The 25,453-nt window shown below is 45.3% G+C and overlaps 1 protein-coding gene across 1 annotated transcript in view; it reads left to right on the top strand.

Annotated features, from left to right (window-relative positions):
• The window catches only part of adamts3 (ADAM metallopeptidase with thrombospondin type 1 motif, 3), a 202,440-nt gene that overhangs the window by 101,618 nt on the left and 75,369 nt on the right, over nucleotides 1-25,453 (top strand). The window contains exons 6-8 of the mRNA XM_056280392.1: nucleotides 9,205-9,288; nucleotides 12,047-12,203; nucleotides 22,834-22,939. Coding sequence (XP_056136367.1) covers nucleotides 9,205-9,288; nucleotides 12,047-12,203; nucleotides 22,834-22,939 — 347 coding nt within the window. The remainder of the gene's footprint in view (nucleotides 1-9,204; nucleotides 9,289-12,046; nucleotides 12,204-22,833; nucleotides 22,940-25,453) is intronic.

Here is a 25,453-nt window from a genome sequence, read left to right as displayed (position 1 = left end):
CAAGCAATGTCCAGATGCTATTAGAACAGCCCAGGACCTGAGCCACACAACCACCGTCACCATGGAGACCTGGGAGGAGGACAGACTGACTGCACATGCACACAGGGGAGGCTCACATCACACCATTCACGCACACGGCAGAGGAGACAAGAAAACGCATCAGTCACAAATCTTAGCGAGAGGAGATAACGTTGAGACAGGATAACAAAATTATATGGATTTATAAGACGCGTTACAAAAAATGTGATGAGGGGGATGCCAAGCAGTGTCTAGGTGGTGACCACCGTCACCATGGAGACCTGGGATGAGGACAGACTGCACGTGCACATAAGGGAGACTAACACGACACCATTCACACACAGAGAAGAAGAGAAAGGAGAAGACATCATTCAGAGAGAGAAAAGACGTGTGAGAGAAGAGAACAGTCTGCAATAGTCAATAATCTATACTCTATAATCTATACGTTATAATTATACTCAATAATCTATACACTATAATCTATACCCTACTCTAATCTATACTCTATAATCTATACACTATAATCAATATGCTATAATCTATACTCTATAATCTCTACACTATAATCTGTACTCTACAATCTATAATCCATATGCTATAATCTATAGTCTGTTCGCTATAATCCATACTCTAGTCTATACTTTATAATCCGTATACTATAATATATACTCTAATCTATACTCTATAATCCATACGCTATAATCTATAGTCTATTCGCTATAATCCATACTCTAGTCTATACTCTATAATCTGTATGCTATAATATATACTCTAATCTATACTCTATAATCCATATGCTATAATCTATAGTCTGTTCGCTATAATCCATACTCTAGTCTATACTCTATAATCCGTATGCTATAATATATACTCTAATCTATACTCTATAATCTACATGCTATAATCTATAGTCTATTCGCTATAATCCATACTCTAGTCTATACTCTATAATCTGTATGCTATAATATATACTCTAATCTATACTCTATAATCCATACGCTATAATCTATAGTCTATTCGCTATAATCCATACTCTAGTCTATACTCTATAATCCGTATGCTATAATATATACTCTAATCTATACTCTATAATCCATATGCTATAATCTATAGTCTATTCGCTATAATCCATACTCTAGTCTATACTCTATAATCCGTATGCTATAATATATACTCTAATCTATACTCTATAATCCATATGCTATAATCTATAGTCTATTCGCTATAATCCATACTCTAATCTATACTCTATAATCTACACGCTATAATCTTGTCGGCAGAACAGTGAGACAGAAACCGACCCGCCATGCAGTACAAGTTGTGAAGCACTCAGTTTAAAGGCAACTAATTGTAGGTTAAGGCAAAAAGATGAGTTTTAAGTTTGGACTCAACAGACTGTCTGACGGCAGCAGGCAGGTTATTCCACAAGAACGGGGCCCGATAGGAAAAGGCCCTGCCACCAGCTGACTTCCTTTTAACCTTGGGGCCACACAGGAGCCCTGTATTTTGAATTAGTGTAATATGGTCGAAGGTTGTCGTGTCGGTCAGGTCAGACGGTTGTAATCTGCTTGTTTTCCAGTGGCAGTGGATACTGAATCTAGGCAAACAGAAGGCCCTTGGTTCGCGGGGTGGATTAAAACTGCATTGTTTACTCCTCGGGTTCTGACAGATGTCGTGGTGCGGGGGATGAGTGTGAGGAGGTGAGCCTCACAGGTAGCATGAGAAATTAGCCGCCATATGTGCTGCTGTTTGCCGGTGGCTCGCTGTAATGCCATCCTCGGTGGTGAACATCTGCAAACGTCTGTTTTGAGCACGGGGGCGAGCTAATGAACCATTTTTATGCAAATTTAAATGCAGGGATGATGGTTGCTCTGTTGGTTTTCATGCTGTCTGAGGAGAGAGGGGCGCTTCCCAATGGAAGCTGTTGCCGGATGTTTCTCCACAAGTTGGTGTGATGATCAAAGCACGCCTGGCACGCCTGAAGGAGGACACAAGTAACTGGGTTGTGATGACAGCGGATACACACACACACACACACACACACACACACACACACACACACACACACACACACACACACACACACACACACCCCGGTTGTGCCAGTCCCTTGGGGATGGTTCACACTGTGCGTTGCAGGGGAGGACAGTTGGACTGTAAACATTATAGTAAGTTTGTAGTGAATATGTCCAAAGCCCCCAAAAGCTAAGAAACAACCAGATCAGAGAGACCGCTTGTACATGGGACGGCAAGATAAGGCTTCCACGTGTTCCGCGTACTTCTGAAAACCGACTGTGAACAGTTGTGTTGCAGCACTATGGAGTGTGTGACATTTTCAGTTCATCATCTTTTGATGGCAGCAAAGGCTGTTTTTTGTTTGTTTCTTGTGACGCCACTGTCATAGAGTACTACTGGACCAGAATAAGCCATTTCTTATCCTTCAGAAGGGCAAACTAATACTCTCTGAAACATAATGTTCAAAAAGCATGGATTACATCATTTTATTTGCTCCTTGTAGGTGGCTGTCTGGCTTTGTAGGAGTTTTTTTTCTTCTCCCCAATTGTGCTTGGCCAATTACCCCACTCTTTCGAGCCGTCCCAGTCGCTGCTCCACCCCCTCTGCCGATCCGGGGAGGGCTGCAGACTACCGCATGCCTCCTCCCATACATGTGAAGTTGCCAGCCGCTTCTTTTCACCTGACAGTGAGGAGTTTCACCAGGGGGACGTAGCACGTGGGAGGACCACGCTATTCCCCCCAGTTTCCCCTCCCCTCCAAACAGACACCCCGACTAACCAGTGGAGGCACTAGTGCAGTGACCAGGACACATACCCACATCCGGCTTCCCACCCACAGACACGGCCAGTTGTGTCTGTAGGGATGCCCGACCAAGCCGGAGGTAACACGGGGATTCGAACCGGCGATCCCCGTATTGGTGGGCAACGGAATAGACCACCATGCTACCCAGACGCCCCGCTGTGTAGAATATCTGTCTGGTAAAAATAATGGAGGGGGGAGTCCTTGATCATCTCTCATGCCTCTGAAGGTTTCACACTTGAAGAATGTGCACAGTTGGTTTATTTGAGTGAAATTTAAGAGAGCATCTTTAATGCTCTACTGTAAATGTTTCAACCGCTCGCCGAAATGAGAAGTTTGTGAGGACCACTAGACAAACTGTAACTCTACAGAGTTGACTAATTACTGAGCAGGTGCAAGATGGAGAAAAGTCAAAAACTCTTACTTGCCATTTTACAGCTCTCTCTCTAAACTCTGTCACCTCTCCATCAGCAATTTTTGAATCTAAATTCTGTAGGGTCCCCCACCAGTGACCATCGGGGGTGCTGCAGAAGCACCAGCCAGATGATAAAAAGTGGAATATTAGAGTGCTAACTAAAGAGATAGACCTGATTTTAACCCCATGGTTAACAAGGTAGACGTTTGGTAGAATCGAATAGAATACTCTTTATCAGTACTAATACCCTTTATTATAGGGGTAGCACGGTGGTTAGCGCGGTCGCCTTGTGGCAGGAGGGTCCTGGGTTCGAACCCCAGGGTAGTTCAACCTTGGGGGTCATCCTGGGTCGTCCTCTGTGTGGAGTTTGCATGTTCTCCCCGTGTCTGTGTGGGTTTCCTCCCACAGTCCACAGACATGTAGCTCAGGTGGATCAGCCGTACTAAATTGTCCCAAGGTGTGAATATGGGTGTGTGTGTGTGGGCCCTGTGATGGTCTGGCAGCCTGTCCAGGGTGTCTCCCCGCCTGCCGCCCAATGACTGCTGGGATAGGCTCCAGCATCCCCGTGACCTTGAGAGCAGCATAAGCGGTTTGGATGATGGATGGATGGTTAACAAGGTGTGCCATGGAGACGATAATGGTAATAAGTAAGGGATAATCCACGACAAGGGTTAAAGGATTTTGATGTATGAAGCAGAATCACATGACCTGAAGTGGTGGGTGGTGGCCGCTTCGGGTCACGTGACCTTGTTGTGGATTATCCCACTTGTACCGTGGTCACTTGGTCACCAAAGAAATAATTTTTTATTCAACGTTTTGGACTCAGAATTAAACAGTTATTAAGCAAAAATTAGCCCCTAAGCTAACTTTGAATGTTCACTGGTCTTCCTACTGGTTCAGCGTGTTGCTATGGTTACAACATATGAATGTAGAACAGTGATAAACTTGAGCCGAGCTACATGTGTATTAACCGGTTTTAACGAACACCCTCCAGCCTACCAGAGACCAGTTTTCTCGGTCACCATGGTGTAATGATGTAATTACAATAATGATGATGATGAGGGTAATGAAAGTGAGAATGATAATGAAGACGCTGACTGTGTGGATGCCAGGGTAGACGTTGGCTTGAAGTTTGAAGGTTGTTGGTTCAGAGTCACAACCCAGTATATCTTTGTAAAAAGAGAAGTGGTTTGCTTTACATCCTAATCATCCATCCATCCATCCATCCATTCATTCGTTATCTAGTCCCACTTAACCTAGGTCAGGGGTGGGCATGAGTCTACCCCAGCATGCATTGGGATGGAAGGAAGGGAGACTCCCTTGACAGATAGATAATCCATCACTGTCACTGAGTATGATTTAAAAAAACCCCACTTATTAGAAGTTATCACTTCCTGTTTTTATTCTGATTGCCACATCTGCCTGATGTTTTGTATAATCGCTGCATGTTCCACAAAAACAGTTTATGAACTGCTTCCCTCCATCTCTCTCTGTCTCTCCATCCTTTAGCCTCTGCGATGGGTTTCTGTCACTTAAATCGACAGGCAGTTTTATTTTTCTCGTTATTACAATATTAGCAGACAAAATAGCAACCGAAAGCAGACGGAAGGACATCATGGAAAGGCCTTCACACGGGCATTTCAGTAATCGCCGTGTGAGCAGGGTAAGATCGGGTGTATTATGCCCCTTTTCCGCTCCGCTACATGGTACCGGCTCGACTTGACTTTTTCGTTTTCCATTATTGGAAAGTTCCAGCATTTCGGTAACTTGTTACCACTTTTCTGGCACCACCTTCGTCGAGGCTCCAAAAAACGAGCAGGTACCAAAATCGATGCAGACCAGCTACACTGAGGGGGGTTCTGTTACAGTGATGGAAAACAACACTCTGCCAGTCGAGGGGAGTGGAGCTGGAACCGTGTAGTGGAAAAGGGGCATTAGTGTGCATGCAGATACACCCATCCACTCACACACCATTCACACCTGTGGACAATGTGGAGGCCAGTTCAGCAAACATGTCTTTCGCCTGTGGGAGGAAACTCATGCATAACATTGGGGAGGACATGCAAACGCCACACAGATAGGCTGGATTTTGAACCAGGGGGCCTACGTGACGACCCCCCCGAACCTCTGTTCCTACTTATTGGCAGATGTAAATCCTCTGTCTGCTTGCTCTGTACCGCTGTGTTGGGGTGAGCGTTTCCGGTGCATCATCCAAGTGGACCTTTCACATTAATGGTGGAGGAAGTGAAGGTTCCAAACCGCTTATCCTGCTTTGAGGGTCGTGGGGATGTTGGAGCCTATCCCAGCAGTCACTGGGGAGCAGGCGGGGGGACACCCTGGACAGGCCGCCAGACCATCACACAGGGGGCACACAGACACACACACACACACATTCACAGCTAGGGACAATTTAGTACGGCTGAGTCACCTGACCTCCATGTCTTTGGACTGTGGGAGGAAACCGGAGCCCCCGGAGGAAACCCACCCAGACACGGGGAGAACATGCAAACTCCACACAGGACGACGAGCATAAGTCAGGTGTAGAGCAGCATGTTTCAGAGGCCGGATGTAATGTGTGGTTGTTCAGTGTGTTGTCCAGAAGGGGTCGTTATCCGTCCCTGCGTTTAGTCATTGCACTGATTTGCATCAAAGCATCAAAGGCATCTCTCTCTCTCTCTCTCTCTCTCTCTCTCTCTCTCTCTCTCTCTCTCTCTCTCTCTCACTTTCTCTTGCTCTCTCTCTCTCTGTCACGCTCACAGTCACTCTCTTTCTGTCTGTCTGTCTGTCTCTCTCTCTCTCTCTCTCTCTCTCTCTCTCTCACTTTCTCTTGCTCTCTCTCTCTCTGTCACGCTCACAGTCACTCTCTTTCTGTCTGTCTGTCTCTCGCTCTCTCTCTGTCTCTCTTTCGATCTCAATTGCCTCCCTTCCCTTCCCCCCCTCATCCTCCACCTCTTCACTAGTAAAGGGATTCCTGAATAATTGTCACTCAAGAGTAAAGGGGAAATGGGTCTGCCTCTCCAAAGGATTGCATTTGATTACAACACACACACACAAACACACACATTCCTCCTCCTGTTCCTCTGTCCTACGAGATGCGGTTGCCCATCTGTGTTTTTGGTTCACATGCGCTGCGTCGAGGCTGCTGGCCTGACGGATGGAAGTGTGTAGCGCAGTCCGCTGGACCTTAAGTAATCCGTCAGTTCGGATTTGCTTCTACGCCACTGACGAACTCCCACTTCCCCATCTTCTGCCGCAGCCTGTGCAATTTTGACCGACCGCACTCTCCGGACAATTTAGTGTGTGATTATTCACCACTTTGACTGAGAACACACACACACACACACACCTCCTTATTTACCTTCTCCTCTCCACATAGAATATGCTGATGCATGTGCAGCGAGGCGGATCACAGAGAAATCACCGGCCCCAAAATGAAAATGTGGGTGAAACTGTGAACTACACCTTGTAATCCGCGTGTGAATGTGCATTGTTGCAAATGGAGGTCATGTGATAGACGTTATGTAGGTGCGGTGGTGCTGGTGGAGCAGCTGATCTGTTCACCGCATGGCAAACAGAGACGTATTTCAGCACCTAAGGTGCGCTGTATGATGATGCGGTCGCACCTCGCACTCGATGAGCTGGCTGTGAGCGGTCGGATGGACAACGTTCACGAGGCTCAACGTTTTCGGTTTTTACCGATTTTCACCGAAAAATGCCCAGATTGTTTAAAAGGAGCAGATCGGTCTAAACTGATTTTCACCCGGATTTTATGTTTCCACGCATCCAAAAGTTGTTCCTGTTCGTGTGAGGTTATGTAACAGTGTCCTCTTGTGGTGAAATTCGGCATGCTGGATGGCTTTGAAAAATAAAAACCGAAAACACTGAGCCTTGAAGGTTCAGTAAGTCAATTAAACTTTATTGTGATTTTAATTCACCTTTCACCTGTGAAGTGATGCAATGTGCTTAACTACAAGACTTCATTTTATCTGTGTGTGTGTGTGTGTGTGTGTGTGTGTGTGTGTGTGTGTGTGTGTGTGTGTGGCGGGTGGGTACAAGCCCTGATTAAAGTAAGGGTCCAGCCAAGGCTGGATTAGTACCCCCAGGGGTCCCTGGGCACTGAAGCTCATACCCCCCACCCACGCACACACCACGCCATTAAACCCCACCTTAATTATTTGGAGCTTCTGGTCAAGCTGGCATGTCAGATCCACCAGACCATAATCACACACCTATTGGTCAAAGGCTGAATAACCAGTCCAGCTGAGCAGGTATGCCCATACAGTTCAGTAGAATTGTCCATTTCTTCTCCCGTTTTCTCGTCGTTTTCCCTATCTTGTTGCATCCCTAGCAGAGGCAGTGTGTCGCTGCTGGAGCTAAAAACGTTCAGGCTAACGTTTTTGTTACTAGCTAGCTGAGGCTGTGCATTTCGGCAACTGATGGTGGACGCTTCCAAGCTATCGTTACTACCAGCTAGCTCGACATCTTCTATCGGAATGCCCTCTTCACTTTGTTTAGCTTTTTTGAAAAACGACTTATTAGTGGGACATTTTTTATCGTGGCCACTTCTTTCACTTCCTTTTCCTTTCTTTTGGCAGCCCTGCTGGACGTTTGGTTAACGCTGTCCATTTTCTGCTACTTGGCAGTTTTTCCCGCACACTTCTCACTGATACAACCTAACTGATAGCGGGTCAGGTGAAAATTAATTCCACTGTTTTTAACCCTGACTTGGCTTGAGAAAAACTGATCTGGAATCTGTGCAATGTAAGCCACCTGCTCTCTATGCCCACCCACCTTGACCGTTAGCCAGTCTATACAGTGTATTGCCGCTTGCTCACCAGCCACACCCGCCCAGCCATCTCACCAATATAATAATCAGTCATGAGACTTAATTTTCTTGGAGACAACTTTAATTTCATTCTGACTGGATAATTATCAAGAGAATGGCTCAAGCTCGGTGTCATGTCTGTTGAGCCCGACATAAAAAAAGAAAGCATACATTTTTTTCCTCCTATTGCGGAAGGCCCTTTTACACTTAGGGACCCCTGGGCACATGCCCAGTTGCTCATATGGTAGATCTGGCGTAGGGTCCAGCACGTGTATAGTATGGATGTGTTTATGTGAGCGGGCCGGTCGGTGAAAACAAGCCCCAGCTCGAGGACGGGCTGAGGGTATGTCAGAGTGTGTTAGCGTGACAAGTGTGTGTCTGAGTGTGTGTATGTGCGAGTGTTTCTGCACATGTGGAATAACTTTAAACAAAATCAGTGTGTCAGTACCCTCCAAATGATGTCAGGTAAAATGCAGAGTTGATGTGAAATGTTGGGTTAGTGTTGCATAGAGTCAAGTGGGATACGATGCAACAGGCTGCTTTAACTCCCCCTCCAGTCATGTTCTTTTTTTCCTTTGGACCCCCCCCCCCCTTTCTCCCAAATTGTATCCGGCCAATTACCCCACTCTTCCGAGCCATCCCGGTCGCTGCTGCACCCCCTCTGCTGATCTGGGGAGGGCTGCAGACTACCACATGCCTCCTCCAATACATGTGGAGTCACCAGCCGCTTCTTTTCACCTGACAGTGAGGAGTTTCACCAGGGGGACAAAGCATGTGGGAGGATCACGCTATTCCCCCTATTCCCCCCAGTCCCCCTCCCCCGAACAGCGACCCGACTGACCAGAGTAGGCGCTAGTGCAGCGACCAGGACACATACCCACATCCGGATTCCTGCTCGCAGACACGGCCAACTGTGTCTGTAGGGATGCCCGACCAAGCCAGAAGTAACATGGGGATTTGAACCAACGATCCCTGTGTTGGTAGGCAATGGAATAGACTGCTACGCTACCCGTACACCCCCAGATAAGGGTTTCTCATGGACACTGTGGAAGAAACAACCATGAGCAGCACTTATGATCTCCAGAATCTTCTGAAGAAATGCAGATCCTCATCTTTCCTCTGTTTTCTTCAGGTGAACGAGATTTACCACGACGAGTCTTTGGGGAGCCATATCAACGTGGTTTTGGTGAGGATGATCATGCTCGGATATGCCAAGGTGAGTTCTACGTTTTTGAGTCTTTTTGGTTTTCATTGACTTACCATTACATCTGTGGGAAATAGGCCGTTCTTATTTCCGAGGGTTGTAAATGTCTGTGAGACTTCAGACCTATGTTCAGTTCAAACACCAAGAGATTCGATTCAATGAATGACACGTCCCACCTGCAAAATAACGTGGCTCTGATGGCAGCCACATCATGACCGTGTTGAACCAAAATTCTCAAAAACAGTCAAAGAACCAATGTCTGGAGGGTGAGGTTCCGCGCTGGAAGTGTGAAATTACTTTGTTGTGAACAGGACGGTACAGGATCATTTTCTTAAGTGTTATCCAAAGGAGTTGAATCAAGTGCAACTGGACTTGGTATATATCCGTGAAGATGTTTCGCCTCTCATCCAAAAGGCTCAGACTAGCTTGGTCTAGTCAGAAAGGCACGAACTGAGGAAGCCTCTTGGATGAGAGGCGAAACGTCTTCACGGATATATACCAAGTCCAGTTGCACTTGATTCAACTCCTTTGGATAACCATGACCTGGATGAATGAGAACATTCACAGACATTGTCTTAAGTGTGTATTATGAAGTAGGTCTAGTACTGACTGCACATTTTCTATCCTGTAGCCAACATTACACATTATTTACATCATATCCTGACTGGATGCTTGACGCTGACATTGTAAAACAGATGTTTTAGCAGCGGCTCAACAGAGTTAACGTTAGCTTGTCTGTCATATTTTTAGCTAACCGACAACCCAGAAAATCAAGCTGACACATCAGAAACACTTAAAAACTTTAATTTATGGATTGATTTGTGTAAGCGGGTTAATGGTGATGGAGAACGTCTTACTTGCATCTCTGTCGATGGAGTTTCTGTGAAATCCTGCCTTGAATGAAACGACACGGACAATACCAAGAGATAGAACACGAGGTAGAGACTACGAGAGGATAGTGGTGGTGGGGGGGGGTTTAATTTACCACTTCTCTTACCAGTGCAGATTATAATGTTGATAAAAGAAAACACAAAATCTCTTAACATTTTACAGCAGCATATATTGTTAGATGCACCCACTGGAGTGGTCACAGTCACCCACCCCGAATCTATGCAGGTGGTACAAGCTTGACGTGAGACTCAAGTGTCAGTCTGTGAGCGAGTTCGAGGCAGGTTCATCATTCAGGATATCTTAAAAAAAAACAAAAAACTGGGGATTTGCTTTGTAAAATGTTTTCACTTTTTCAGCTGTTGACTTGACATTTGGCAAACAAGTCACCCAATTTCCATTTAATAAAGAACGTCTGGGAATGGCTGTCTGCCCCGTGGAATGCTGAAAGCTTTTTTCCCTTAATTTTCTGTTGGGTTAACAAATGTGCAGGGCGGCTTCAGAGGTTGAGGCAGCCTGCACATGCACACGGATAAAGCAGAGGCGGATGTCGCAATACCGGAAGTGGTAAATGGTAGGCCCCAGATGTGAAACGCCTAGAAAATGTATGCAGGTTGCAGGGGTTTGAAGGAGACACAGCTTCTTTCCCTCTCTCTCTCTCTCTCTCTCTCTCTCGCTCTCTCTCTGTCTGTCTGTCTGTCTGTCTGTCTGTCTGTCTGTCTCTCTCTCTCTCTCTCTCTCTCTCTCTCTCTCTCTCTCTCTCTCTCACTCACTCGCTCGCTCTCTGTCTGTCTGTCTGTCTGTCTGTCTGTCTGTCTGTCTGTCTGTCTGTCTGTCTGTCTGTCTGTCTGTCTGTCTGTCTCTGTCTCTCTCTCTCACTCACTCGCTCGCTCTCTCTCTCTCTCTCTCTCTCTCACTCACTCGCTCGCTCTCTCTCACTCACTCACTCACTCACTCACTCACTCACTCACTCACTCACTCACTCACTCGCTCGCTCGCTCGCTCTCTCTCACTCACTCACTCACTCACTCACTCAATTTCAGTTCAGTTCAGTGATGTTTTATTGGCATGACTGCATTAATTACAATGTTGCCAAAGCAGGTGACAGCAAAACAGGTCAACAGAGCACCACACAAAACAAAATGGAAAAAGGAATAAATAGAACTGGCAGAAACATAGAACACTCACTCTCACTCTCTCTCTCTCTCTCTCTCTCTCTCTCTCTCTCTCTCACTTACTCATTCTCTCACTCACTCACTCACTCACTCGCTCGCTTGCTCACTCACTCTCATTCACTCACTCTCTCTCATTCAAATTTGTTTTTATTAGCATGACAAATATACATTTGTATTGCAAAGCATTTTCACATAAAGGACAATAACAGTGCACGAATAACCTAGATGGTCAATACTCTCTAAAACTTAGATGGCCAATACTCTCTCTCACTCACTCACTCATTCACTCTCTCTCTCTGTCTGTCTGTCTCACTCTCTCTCTCTGTCTCTCACTCACTCTCTCTCAATTCACATTCACATTCAGATGGCTTTATTGGCATGACATAATGATGTACATATTGCCAAAGCAAGCATCCAAACATTGAAAAAAGCCAAACATCAATTGGAAAACACCATTGAAAACAAACATACTACACTTTCATCTGCCTGCCGTGTGTGTGGCGAGCGCTGCTGAGACCATCCTGAGTTAACAACGCAGCTATTTCACTTCCCCAGCAGCGTATTCATTAAGCTGCTCCGTCCGTTGTTTGCTTTTCTTCTCTAATGACATGCCAAGTGTGAACTTAATGGTGGTTGCTTTCTAACCCCATTGCCCCCCTCCCCTTCCACCCCCCCTTTTTTTCACCCCCTATTTTCTCCCCTGTCAGTCCATCAGCCTCATTGAGAGAGGTAATCCGTCACGGAGCCTAGAGAACGTATGCCGGTGGGCCTTTGTGCAGCAGAAAGCCGACCCCGACCACTCGGAGCACCACGACCACGCCATTTTCCTCACGCGCCAGGGCTTCGGCCCCACCGGGATGCAGGGTAAGGGCCAAAAGGACACTCTAGCAAAGTGTGTTTATGGGGTCAAGTTAGCCCCATTTGGGACTAGCCCACACTGCTGAGTGGGTGCTAATCCCTCAGAGAGTATCAGCGTTTTGCACTGTTTGTGGCACTTTTTGACTCGGAGTGGCCGAGGTTTCCTGGCTGAAATTGATGGATCTGATGAGCTTTCTGAAATCCTTGAACCCTTTTCTGTTGCCTGAGGGAAATATACTGCTTAAAGATATTTGTAATTGGGGAATCCGGGTGGCGTAGCGGTTTATTCCGTTGTCTACCAACATGGGGCTCCCCGGTTCGAATCCCCGTGGGAGGGATGAAGATTATTGGCTGACCTTGTAAAATATTACCTGGGGGGCGCCCCGGTGGCTCACCTGGTAGAGTGCGTACCACATAAGGGTGAGTCCGTACTGCAGCGGCCTGAGTTCAAAGCCGGCCAGGGCTGCATGTCATCCCCTCTCTCTCCCCTGCCTTTCCCGTCTCTACCGTCGCTATCGAATAAAGGCGGAAAATGCCAAAAAAAAAAAACAATTACCTGCTATATTGCAAAGTTTATTGGTGAAAATATGTTTGGACATCACCCCCCCCCCCCCCCGCTTTTTCTCCCCAATTTTACCCGGCCAATCACCCTGCTCTCTGAGTCGCCCCAGTCTCTGCTGCACCCCCTCTGCTGATCCGGGGAGGGCTGCAGACTGCCACATGCCTCCTCCCATACATGTGGAGTCGCCAGCCACTTCTTTTCACCTGACAGTGAGGAGTTTCACCAGGGGGACGTCGCAAGTGGGAGGATCACGCTATTCCCCCCAGTCCCCCCTCCCCCTGAACAGGCGCCCCGACCGACCAGAGGAGGTGCTAGTGCAACGATCAGGACACATATCCACATCCAGCTTCCCACCCGCAGACGCGGCCAATTGTGTCCTTTGGGACATCCGGCCAAGCCAGAGGTAACACGGGGATTCGAATCAGTGAACCCTGTGTTGGTAGGCAACGGAATAGAATGCTATGCTGCCCAGATGCTCCTGCTTGGACATTTAATTTAAGAGTGTGTTGCTATCATGAATCCTGTTTGTCTTGTGGTGGCTATGACATGAGCTCAATATGATCCAGTTATATCATAATCAGCGTGTCTGTCAGGGACAGATAAATTTATGAATCCTGCAGATTAGCTTGAAACTCTTCAGCAGACGACAGGTTGTGGTTGTGATAAATTGTGTATCGTAGACCAAGTAGTAAAAGATAGTCATGTGATTTCCTTCAGAGGGAGCGAGTTACTCAGTCGGTTCAAACCAGGTCCAAGTTATTGAGAAAACATCACTAAAAGAACAATTCATCCATTATCTATGCAGATGTGGGCCTCCTGATAATAAAGCTGCAGGCTGGACAGCTGGTCTGTCCTGGATGACTGTGACAAACAGCTCTTGTGTGTCTTATTCACAGTGATCTGAGCTGCCAAAACCGATTCGAGCTTGGCAGTCCTGCCGACAGACTCTAACTACAAAACTTGGTCCGAAATTGGAGCTTAGGCTTGCTTGGGATTTCATTCCTGGGTCTGTTCCTGGATTTCCATGCTCATCAGTGTGGGCTTGCAGAATCTGCAGGATTAAGGCCATTTAACACTGTGTGCCAGATATTGACAGATTTCTCTCCCACTTGTTAACTTGTTAACTTTTCATCAGCCAAACTAAAACAATAAGGGGGGGGGGGACAGCCACAAAAGTGTGATCTATATGCAGAGTTAAGACCCAGTGACATGGTGCTTTCTCACAGTTGATCTCCACCCTTTTTAGCAGCATCTGACTTCATTCTTTTGTCTTGTTCAGGTTGTGATGAGCCATTATGAGTGAATGAAAAAATTAGAGAGGAGGAAGCAAGGTGCAAAGGAATCTACCTTAAACCGGGTGCAATTAGATGTGTCAGACTAAAGGTTTTCATAAATATTATCTATATAAAATCAGCCTAGTTAGATTGCTGTCTGCCCATGTGGTGAGTGCCAATTTGTGATACTAGGCCTCATTTTTCAGAGACTGCTGCTGCCAGTTTGCCTTTTTCAGGTCCGTTGTAATCCACTGATGTTCTTGAATAGTAACTGTGGTACAGATTTATGTCATTGTCCAGCTAATTTCGAATCCTCCATACCTGGCATCACTGCTGGTGAGCTACCTGTCGCTAGCTTAATGCTAATAGACTAGTCATAGTCATCGACTAGTCATAGTCACTGGTCATAGTCATCGACTAGTCATACTCACTAGTCAGTGCTGACTAGTCATTATGCTAGACTAGTGACCATGACTAGTCTATGACTGACTAGTGACCATGACTAGTCGATGACTATGACCAGTGACTATGACTAGTCGATGACTATGACTAGTCTATGACCGACCAGTGACTATGACTAGTTACTATGCTTAGTGTATGACTATGACTAGTCTGCTATAGGTGCCTGGAGCCTGACACACGAGCGTATCTGCAAATTGCTAACTCTTTTAGGATGCTTTGGATAAAATTGCGGCACGGTAGCGCAGTGGTTAGCGCGGTCGCCTCACAGCAAGAAGGTCAGGACCTTCGAGCCCCGGGGTAGTCCAACCTTAAGGGTTGTCCCGGTTTGTCCTCTGTGTGGAGTTTGCATGGTCTCCCCGTGTCTGTGTGGGTTTCTTCCGGGTGCTCCGGTTTCCTGCCACAGTCCAAAGACATGTAGGTCAGGTGAATCGGCCGTACTAAATTGTCCCTAGGTAGGGGTGTGTGTATGTGTGTGTGTGTGTGTGTGTGGGCCCTGTGTGATGGCCTGGCAGCCTGTCCAGGGTGTCTCCCCACCTGCCCCCCAATGACTACTGGGATAGGCTCCAGCATCCCTGCGACCCTGAGAGCAGGATAAGGGGTTCGGATAATGGATGGATGGATGGATGGATGAAAGTGTCTGCCTAAATGAGAAAATATAGAGTGTAATGCAGTGTTGGACAAGCACGTATGCAGGTTGGTTTAGTTATAGGCTTGGTTTTATAATAGGCTTTAGTAAGTAAAGAAATAGCAGGGCTTATGATCATCACAGATGATTTGCACATGTCATGATAAATAAAGAAGAGATGATTTCCAGGCCAGCAGATATTGGGACCAGCTGTGGATGGATGTCACAGAGCTGCAGCGCCATAAAGGTAGACCATTAGTAGATTCATAATGAGCACCATGGATCACTCGGGTGTGATGTAAAACAAACTGACCTACACTCCTGAGAACGCCGTTGGTGCCGGTACTGATTTAACAGATGTCAACAGAGCAAAGTACCTCTAAATCTGGACACCGATAGTAATGTCAGTAAACCAGGGCTATTAGCCACTACGCTGTGTAGTGCTGTGCATTACTTGGCCCATGTTGTTAGCGAGGTCTGTTTTTAAGCCATTCCTTTCAAATTACGTCTAAGCACGCAGCATTGACCTATCAGTTCCCACGGACTCCGACCCAGCTGGCTGCTCCAACGAGAACGTCTCCCCTAGGAAAAAAGTCCTTATATGAAAGTATATGAAACAGGAGAAAAATCAATCCACCTCATGACCACGTGACCGCACAGTAGAACACGATAAACACAAGAGACTGGTCCGTGTAAGAACCCCGTCGGTCGTCTTCAGAGAGAACGATCAGGGGATCCCCGAAGCTGAAGTCACGCTTGTCTTGAAACTGCATCTGCCGGACTTTCAATGAAATATTTTTGCTGACATGTCCCACATTTATTTTGTCTACACTTGTAGCTGCTGTTTTGTGGCCGCTGGTGACGTAGTGTGTAAGGACAAGTGTTCTGCATGGCTGCTTTGTGACCTTTGCATACCTACACAAGTCCCGTAACCTAACACGGCATCATCAGAACCGAAGCAGAGATGCTATAATCGAGCACAGCCCGCTGATAACATTAGCCCAGTTTGGGTGAAATGAAATTACAGTGCAGGAATCAGCGACGTGAAGTAAACAGTACACGTGTCCAGCGTCTGTCGTGCATACGGGACAACGTTTACTAGATTACAAGAAAGGTCCACGGCCGCCCTTCTTTTCCCAAAACTGTTCAAAACTTCAACTGGCCTGATGTGAAACAAGACCTGAACAACCTGATGTGTGTTATGATGTCGTCTCACAATCAGCATCACAGTACACACTTAATACACACATGTACACATCACAATACACACACGTAATATGCATGTACACATCACAATACACACATATTATACACATGTACACATCACAATACACACATAATATACACATGTACACATCACAATACACATGTAATATACATGCACACATTACAATACACACATGTAATATACACACGTACACATGACAATACACACACGTAATACGCATGTACACATCACAATACACACATATTATACACATGTACACATCGCAATACACACATAATATACACATGTACACATCACAATACACATGTAATATACATGCACACATTACAATACACACATGTAATATACACATGTACACATCACAATACACACATGTAATATACACGTACACATCACAATGCACACACGTAATATACACATGTACACATCACAATACAGACATGTAATATACACATGTACACATGTAATGTACACATATACACATCACAATAATACATGTAATATACACATGTACACATCACAATACACACATAATATACACATGTACACATCACAATACACACACGTAATACGCATGTACACATCACAATACACACATAATATACACATGTACACATCACAATACACATGTAATATACATGCACACATTACAATACACACATGTAATATACACACGTACACATGACAATGCACACACGTAATATACACATGTACATGTCACAATACAGACATGTAATATACACGTACACATGTAATGTACACATATACACATCACAATAATACATGTAATATACACATGTACACATCACAATACACACGTAATATACACATAAATATCACAATACACACATGTAATATACACATCTACACATCACAATACACATGTAATATAATATACACGTACACATATACACATCACAATACACACATGTAATATACACATATACACATCACAATACACACTTGTAATTTATATATATGTACACATGTACAGTAGTGGCATTGTGAAGGATGTCATGTAGGACAAAGTGGCCCATCTGTCATATTAGATTAAAACACTTACTGCTTGATAGAAAAATGAGGTCTAGCAAGGTCGACTTTTTATCCTCACTGTTGACGAAGAACATTCTAGCACATCTGAAAAATAACATTATTTAGTCTGATTTAATGACTTCATGGACAACTGCCTTGTTTCCTCCTCTAAAATCACCCCCATCACCCTGCCATTAAGTGATGACCTCTTTACAAATGGAGCTTTGAAAGATAAAAGCTGTGTGTGTGTGTGTGTGTGTGTGTGTGTGTGTGTGTGTGTGTATGTATGTATGCATGTATATATATATATATATGTATATATATATATATATATATACACTACCGTTCAAAAGTTTGGGATCACATTGAAATGTCCATATTTTTGAAGGAAAAGCACTGTACTTTTCAATGAAGATAACTTTAAACTAGTCTTAACTTTAAAGAAATACACTCTATACATTGCTAATGTGGTAAATGACTATTCTAGCTGCAAATGTCTGGTTTTTGGTGCAATATCTACATAGGTGTATAGAGGCCCATTTCAAGCAACTATCACTCCAGTGTTCTAATGGTACAATGTGTTTGCTCATTGGCTCAGAAGGCTAATTGATGATTAGAAAACCCTTGTGCAATCATGTTCACACATCTGAAAACAGTTTAGCTCGTTACAGAAGCTACAAAACTGACCTTCCTTTGAGCAGATTGAGTTTCTGGAGCATCACATTTGTGGGGTCAATTAAACGCTCAAAATGGCCAGAAAAAGAGAACTTTCATCTGAAACTCGACAGTCTATTCTTGTTCTTAGAAATGAAGGCTATTCCATGCGAGAAATTGCTAAGAAATTGAAGATTTCCTACACCGGTGTGTACTACTCCCTTCAGAGGACAGCACAAACAGGCTCTAACCAGAGTAGAAAAAGAAGTGGGAGGCCGCGTTGCACAACTGAGCAAGAAGATAAGTACATTAGAGTCTCTAGTTTGAGAAACAGACGCCTCACAGGTCCCCAACTGGCATCTTCATTAAATAGTACCTGTTAGAGCCTGTTTGTACTGTCCTCTGAAGGGAGTAGTACACACCGGTGTAGGAAATCTTCAATTTCTTAGCAATTTCTCGCATGGAATAGCCTTCATTTCTAAGAACAAGAATAGACTGTCGAGTTTCAGATGAAAGTTCTCTTTTTCTGGCCATTTTGAGCGTTTAATTGACCCCACAAATGTGATGCTCCAGAAACTCAATCTGCTCAAAGAAGTGCCCATCCAACCAATCCAACTTGTGGGAGCTGCTTCTGGAAGCGTGGGGTGCAATTTCTCCAGATTACCTCAACAAATTAACAGCTAGAATGCCAAAGGTCTGCAATGCTGTAATTGCTGCAAATGGAGGATTCTTTGACGAAAGCAAAGTTTGATGTAAAAAAAATCTTATTTCAAATACAAATCATTATTTCTAACCTTGTCGATGTCTTGACTCTATTTTCTATTCATTTCACAACATATGGTGGTGAATAAGTGTGACTTTTCATGGAAAACACGAAATTGTTTGGGTGATCCCAAACTTTTGAACGGTAGTGTATATATATATATATGCTTGAAGTTATGGAACTCTCTTTTTGTGGCTCAGAATTGCAATATATATCACAAAAACAAATATATCACAATGTTGATATTTATTTTATTCTAGCATCGTTCATCCCTGGCCAGTATTGTGTAGCATGTTACCGCGCCTGATAATGATCTGAGGACATTAACATACATGCAGTACGTCTCCTCGGGGAAGACTAATCTTCTCATCTTTTCTTTTCTCATTTGCGTACATTCAATTCATACAGCTGTAGCTCTGTCGCTGGCTTTCAGAAGTAGGCCTGTTGACAGAAGCCCTCTTTTTGCCCGGTTCTGTTATTTGGTGCTGGAGAGCATAAGAGTGCTTTCACCCTTTCCTCCCCCCAGCAATTAATCCGCTTCTTCTCCCGAAGCTGAACAAGTGGATTTATCCATCACACACCTTGGCATGTCTGCTTTGTATTTACGACCTGCGACCAAACGATGTGGTTTCTGATGATGTATGGCCACTGTGCCAGGTCAGATGGTATCTACGGGAGGAAAAAAATCACAGACATCCGAGTTACTAATGTTGTTGTTCTTTTTGTCTGAGAATCAGCCAAGGAAGACAGTTTTTCCTCTCCATCCAGTCCCAGGTGTCTTTCGGGTAATTAAGAAGATGTAGCGATGACGTCCTCCTCTAGGACTTCACTAATCCAAGGCAGGAATTACTCTAATGTGTACTGTGGAAAAGAAAACAGAAATAATGAGCGACTGTATAGGGTTTTTAAAACCTGTAACGATCAACAATACCCAGAATCAGAATCATGTTTATTGGCCATGTAGGTTTGGACATACATGGAATTTGACTCCGGTTTCGTGGATTGACTTATACAGGCGAAATAAGAGGTGATACAGTGCAATGGTGCAGAGAATATATCAGAGATGCTGAAATAGATGGTAGCAGGTTACTTACATACATGTCTGGTAGATGGTCATGACAACGTACCAGTACGTACATGCACAGTACAGGAAATACAACATGTACAGTATATACAACATGGTTGGATTTATTGACAGTGTTAAGTGTTCATTTGCATGACAGCCTATGGAAAGAAACTGTTTTTATATCTGGTTGTTTTGGGGTACAGTGCTCTGTAGCAGCTGCCAGAGGGGAGGAGCTGGAACAGGTTGTGACCAGGGTGTGATGGGTCTGCAGTGATGTTTCCTGTCCGTTTCTTGACTCTGGAGGTGTGTAAGTCCTGAATGGAGGGCAGGTTGGCACCAATGATTTTCTCTGCAGACTTAACTGTCCATTGTAGTCTGTTCCTGTCCTCTTTGGTGGCTGAACCAAACCAGACAGTAATGGATGTGCAGAGGACAGACTGGATTATTGTGGTGTAGAACTGAATCAGCAGTTCCTGAGGCAAGTTGAACTTCCTGAGCTGGCGGAGAAAGTACATCCTCCGCTGGGCCTTTTTGATGATTGTGTCTATCTTGGATGCCCACCATAGATCCTGGGAGACTGTGGAACCCAGTAATCTGTAGCTTTTCACTGTAGACACCGTGCTGTTGAGTATGGTGAGGGTGGCAGTGTTAGGAGACTACTCCTGAAGTCCACTGTCATCTCCACTGTTTTGAGTGTGTGCAGCTCCAAGTTGTTATGGCCGCACCAGAGGGCCAGCTGATCAACCTCCCCGTCTATATGCAGACACGTCACCATCTCGGATAAGGCCAAGTTGTCATCTGCAAACTTGAGGAGTTTAACAGATGGGTCACTGAGGTGCATCATTTGTGTAGAGGGAGAAGAGGAGAGGGGAGAGCACACATCCCTGGGGGGCGCCAGTGCTGATTGTCCGGGTGCCGGATGTCATTTTCCCCAGCCTCACCAGCTGCCTCCTGTCTGGCAGATGGGGGCTGGTACAGTGAGCTGGGTGAGTTTGGAGCGGAAGATACCCGGGACAATGGTGTTGAACGCTGAGCTGAAGTCCACAGCCAGAACCCTCGCATATATCCCTGGGTAGTCGCGGTGTTAGAAGATGTAGTGCAATCCCATGTTGACTGAATCCTCTACCGACCTGTTCGCTCGGTAGGCAAACTGCAGAGTCGAGCAGGGGGCTTTTACGTTGAGAAAACATCTTATGTAACTTTTATAGCTCGGTGACAAGAGTGACAACCAAAGTCATCAAAATGGAAAGGTGAAAATACGTATTGTCCTTTTTTTATTGATTTGTGAATAACACGGAATGCCTTTTGTCCTGGACTTAGATTCAGAAATACAATGAACGGATGGCAAAGTGATACGAAACATAAACAAAACACTTTGAAGAACCGCAAATTTTGGCGAATGCATAGAACTCGCAGGGACTCGGAAGCGTTTTTATTTTCTGTTTTAATCTGTTAAATTGAGCAGAAAGATAGCTTGTGACTGCAGTTGAAAGGAGAGTTACCAGGGTAGCCCCCCCCCTTTCTCCCCTGTTGTACTTGGTCAAGTACCCCACTCTTCCGAGTCGTCCCGGTCGCTGCTCCACCCCCTCTGCCCATCCAGAGAGGGCTGCAGACTACCACATGCCTCCTCCCATACATGTCGCCAGCCACTTCTTTTTACCTGACAGTGAGGAGTTTCACCAGGGGGACGTAGCACGTGGGAGGATCAGGCTATTCCCCCCTCCCCCTCAAACAGGCACCCCGACTGACCAGAAGAAGCGCTAGTGCAGCGACCAGGACACATACCCACATCCGGCTTCCCAGCTGCAGACACGGCCAATTATGTCTGTAGGGACGGCCAGCCAAGCCAGAGGTAACATGGGGATTCGAACCAGCGACCCCCGTGCTGGTAGGCAACGGAATAGACCGCCACGCCACCCAGATGCCCCAATCCACAATTTCAATACAGTTTAGCCTTTGTGACATGCAGGACACTGACTCAGACTTGTAGCATGTTTGCTCCCCCTCCCTCCCTCCCTCCCTCCCTCCCTCCGTTGTGAAGGTAAAGGTTTGGGTTTTCTGCAGAATCTCCAGTTTGTGTTTGACTCTCAGGAACGGCTGCAAACCTGCTGGAAACTGTTTACCTGGGGGCCGTCTGCTCCTTGAAATGCTGATGTCACCGAATTAAACACAAACAAAAGAGGAATTATCCAATACGGCAGCTCAGCCTCTCCACGGCTGGTGGACTGGGAAATGGTTTGGAGTCAGACTGAAGGATTGTAAAGGGATTTATTTATTTATATCAGAGAAAGAGAGGATAAACAAACCGAGGGAGAAACCAGAAATAGGATTAGAAGACTGGTGCATCATTAAAGCTTAACCTTATTTTCCTCTCGCTTTCTCTCGCTCGCTGTCCCTCTCTCGCTCAATCTCTCTCGCTTACTGTCTCTCTCTCTCCCTCTCAATTGATATGTGAGGTGGTTCTGTGGTGAAAAATGAAGTCTTTATTGGACAGGTTAATGTGAAGGAGTGACTGTTCATATTGTTAAAAGGATGTCTTTCTTGTTAAATAAAGTGACTTGTTTTAAAATTCAGTTCGCTCTCCTCACTCTCTCACACTCTTCTATCTCTCTCGTTCCTCACACTGGTTTTTGTCTTTGTCTCCCTTCATTTCTGTCTGTCTCTCTCTCTGTCTTCTCTTACTCTCTTCTCTCTCTGTCCCATTCTCTCCAGTCAATGATTTATTTTTTATCCATCTCATGTCACTGTCTCTCCCTTCTCCCTTCCCTTTTGTCTCTCCCTTAATTTCTCAATTTCTCGCTATTCTCTCCCTCTTCTCTCCCTCTCTCTGTTTCCATCTATCCGTCTATCTGTCATGCTGCCTCACTCGCCCTGTGATTATCATGCCGCACTACTCCTCCAAACAACATGCGTCAACGCTTTCATAATTTTCCCCATTACATCATCATTATCTCTCTCTTTCTCTCTCAGGTTATGCTCCAGTAACCGGTATGTGCCACCCAGTGCGGAGTTGCACCCTCAACCATGAAGACGGCTTTTCCTCTGCCTTTGTTGTGGCCCATGAGACGGGACATGTGTAAGTTCCCTGGTCTTGAAGGAGTGAAGAATGTGTTCGCTGTTGTGTTGCTGAGCAATGGGTGTTTATTTTCACTATAACCAGTAAAAAAGTTTTGGAAAAAAATATTCACCATTACGTTAAAATGTTTAATTAATTTAAAAAGCCCAAATACCATCAATGAATGCTTGTGTGACAGGGTGAATGTGATGCATACACTGTAAAGAGCTTTGAGTGGTCAGTAGACTAGAACAGCTCTTTAAAAATGCAGTCCATGTACCATTTTATCAATGACTACAGACCTTCTCCAGCATCAAAATGAATTAAAAGTTCAGGTTTAGTCAGCTATTGATTGAATAGATGGAGAAGTATAGAGAAGGCCAGAAGGAGTTACATTGTGTCTTTGTGGATTTAGAGAAAGCATATGACAGGGTGCTGAGAGAGGAGGTGTGGTATTATATGAGGAAGTCGGGAGTTGCAGAGAAGTATGTAGTAGTGGTGCAGGTTATGTATGATGGAAGTGTGACAGTGGCGAGGTGTGTGGTTGGAATGACAGATGGGTTCAAGGTGGAGGTGGGATTACATCAAGGATCGGCTCTGAGCCCTTTCTTGTTTGCAATGGTGATGGACAGGTTGACGGACAAGATCAGGCAGGAGTCTCCGTGGACTATGATGTTTGTGGATGACACTGATCTGTAGCGAGAGTAGGGTGCAGGTTGAGGAGAGCCTGGAGAGGTGGAGATATGCACTGGAGAGAAGAGGAATGAAAGTCAGTAGGAGCAAGACGGAATAGATATGCGTGAATGAGAGGGAGGACAGTGGAATGGCGAGGATGCAAGGAGTGGAGGTGATGAAGGTCTATGAGTTTAAATACTTGGGGTCAATTGTCCAAAGTAGCGGGGAGTGCAGAAAAGAGGTGAAGAAGAGAGTGCAGGCAGGGTGGAGTGGGTGGAGAAGAGAGTCAGGAGTGATTTGTGACAGAACGGTACCAGCAAGAGTTAAAGGGAAGGTTTACAAGATGGTTGTGAGACCAGTTATGTTGTATGGTTTGGAGACAGTGGCACTGATGAAAAGACAGGAGGAGGAGCTGGAGGTGGCAGAGTTGAAGATGCTAAGATTTTCATTGGAAGTGATGAAGAAGGACAGGATTAGGAACGAGTATATTAGAGGGACAGCTCAGGTTTGACGGTTTGGAGACAAAGCAAGAGAGACAAGATTGAGATGGTTTGGACATGTGTGGAGGAGAGATGTTGGGTATATTGGGAGAAGGAAGCTGAATATGGAGCTGCCAGGGAAGAGGAAACGAGGAAGGCCAAAGAGGAGGTTTATGGACATGCAGGTGGCTGGTGTGACAGAGGAAGATGCAGAGGACAGGAAGAGATGGAAACGGATGATCCGCTGTGGTGACCGCTAATGGGAGCAGCCGAAAGTATTAGTAGTAGAAGTAGTAGTAGTAGTAGTAGTTTAGTCAGCGATCAGGACAACCACCATCTCTCTGGTGGATCACATGGACCAAGTAACCCAAATGCTAAGCTAGCTGTTGCTAGCATTTTGTTTTTGTTTGTTTTGTTTCATTGTAGCTTCAAAATTGGTTCACAGTCACCTTAACAGATACAGAAATCTATATTAACTCCACATTTCTTAAGCAAAACAGTCGGTATTGGCCAGGGTTGCCAACCCTCCCGGATTGGCCGGGAGTCTCCCGGACAGCACCAAATCCAATCCAGGAGATTTTCTGACCATCTGAAATTTAAAAATGTGTTAAAATTAATATCAACGGGTTTACTGAGCGCAACTCTTATTATGAAGACTGGTGCTGTGATATTTAAACACTTAAACCAATCGTGCACAAGCGTGGATGCGAGGGCGCCGGGTGACGCTGCCATACGCGCTAGCTGACGACGTTCATGTCGTTGCTAGTCTACAGCTAACATTAGCTAGTATTCTCGCTACAGAAAGCATTTTATACTTGCAATTAACATTAACCCGAGCCGCGATCGACATGGCAGAACCACAGAAAAAGACATACCTTTGCCATTTTCAAGACAAGTGATGTGAGGAAGAGGGTTTCAAAAACTGGGTATGAAAAGTTGATGACATGACTGCTGAATGCACGCTGTGCCGCCATGGTTTCTCTGTAAAATATGAAGGAAAACGAGCACTGGTTACTCCTGCTGAGAGCCAGAAGCATAAAGATGCTGAGAAACAACAGAAGAGAACACCTCAAATAACTTCTTTTTTTGCGAAAAGGTACTCGTCCCAAGAAGATCTCATAATCGCCGCCGAGGTAGGACAGGTGTATCATTCGGTTTTGCACCATCTAAGCTATGCTAGCCTGGACTGCGGGAACAAGATGCTACAAAAAGTCCTTCCCGATTCTGACATCACTAAGAAAATCTCGTGCGGTAGGACCAAGGCCAGTAGCATCACAGGGGGTGTTTTAGCCCCCAAATCGCAGGAGCTGTTGCTGAAGGGTTTAGAGACGGCAAATTTCTTTTCAATTCATCCGATGCATCAAACAAGGGGAACAAGAAA

Source organism: Lampris incognitus, chromosome 1 (genome assembly GCF_029633865.1).
Source record: "Lampris incognitus isolate fLamInc1 chromosome 1, fLamInc1.hap2, whole genome shotgun sequence".
Classification (NCBI taxonomy): domain Eukaryota; kingdom Metazoa; phylum Chordata; class Actinopteri; order Lampriformes; family Lampridae; genus Lampris; species Lampris incognitus.
Note: the sequence above shows the minus strand (reverse complement) of the source record. Positions and strands in the feature narration are given on the sequence as shown.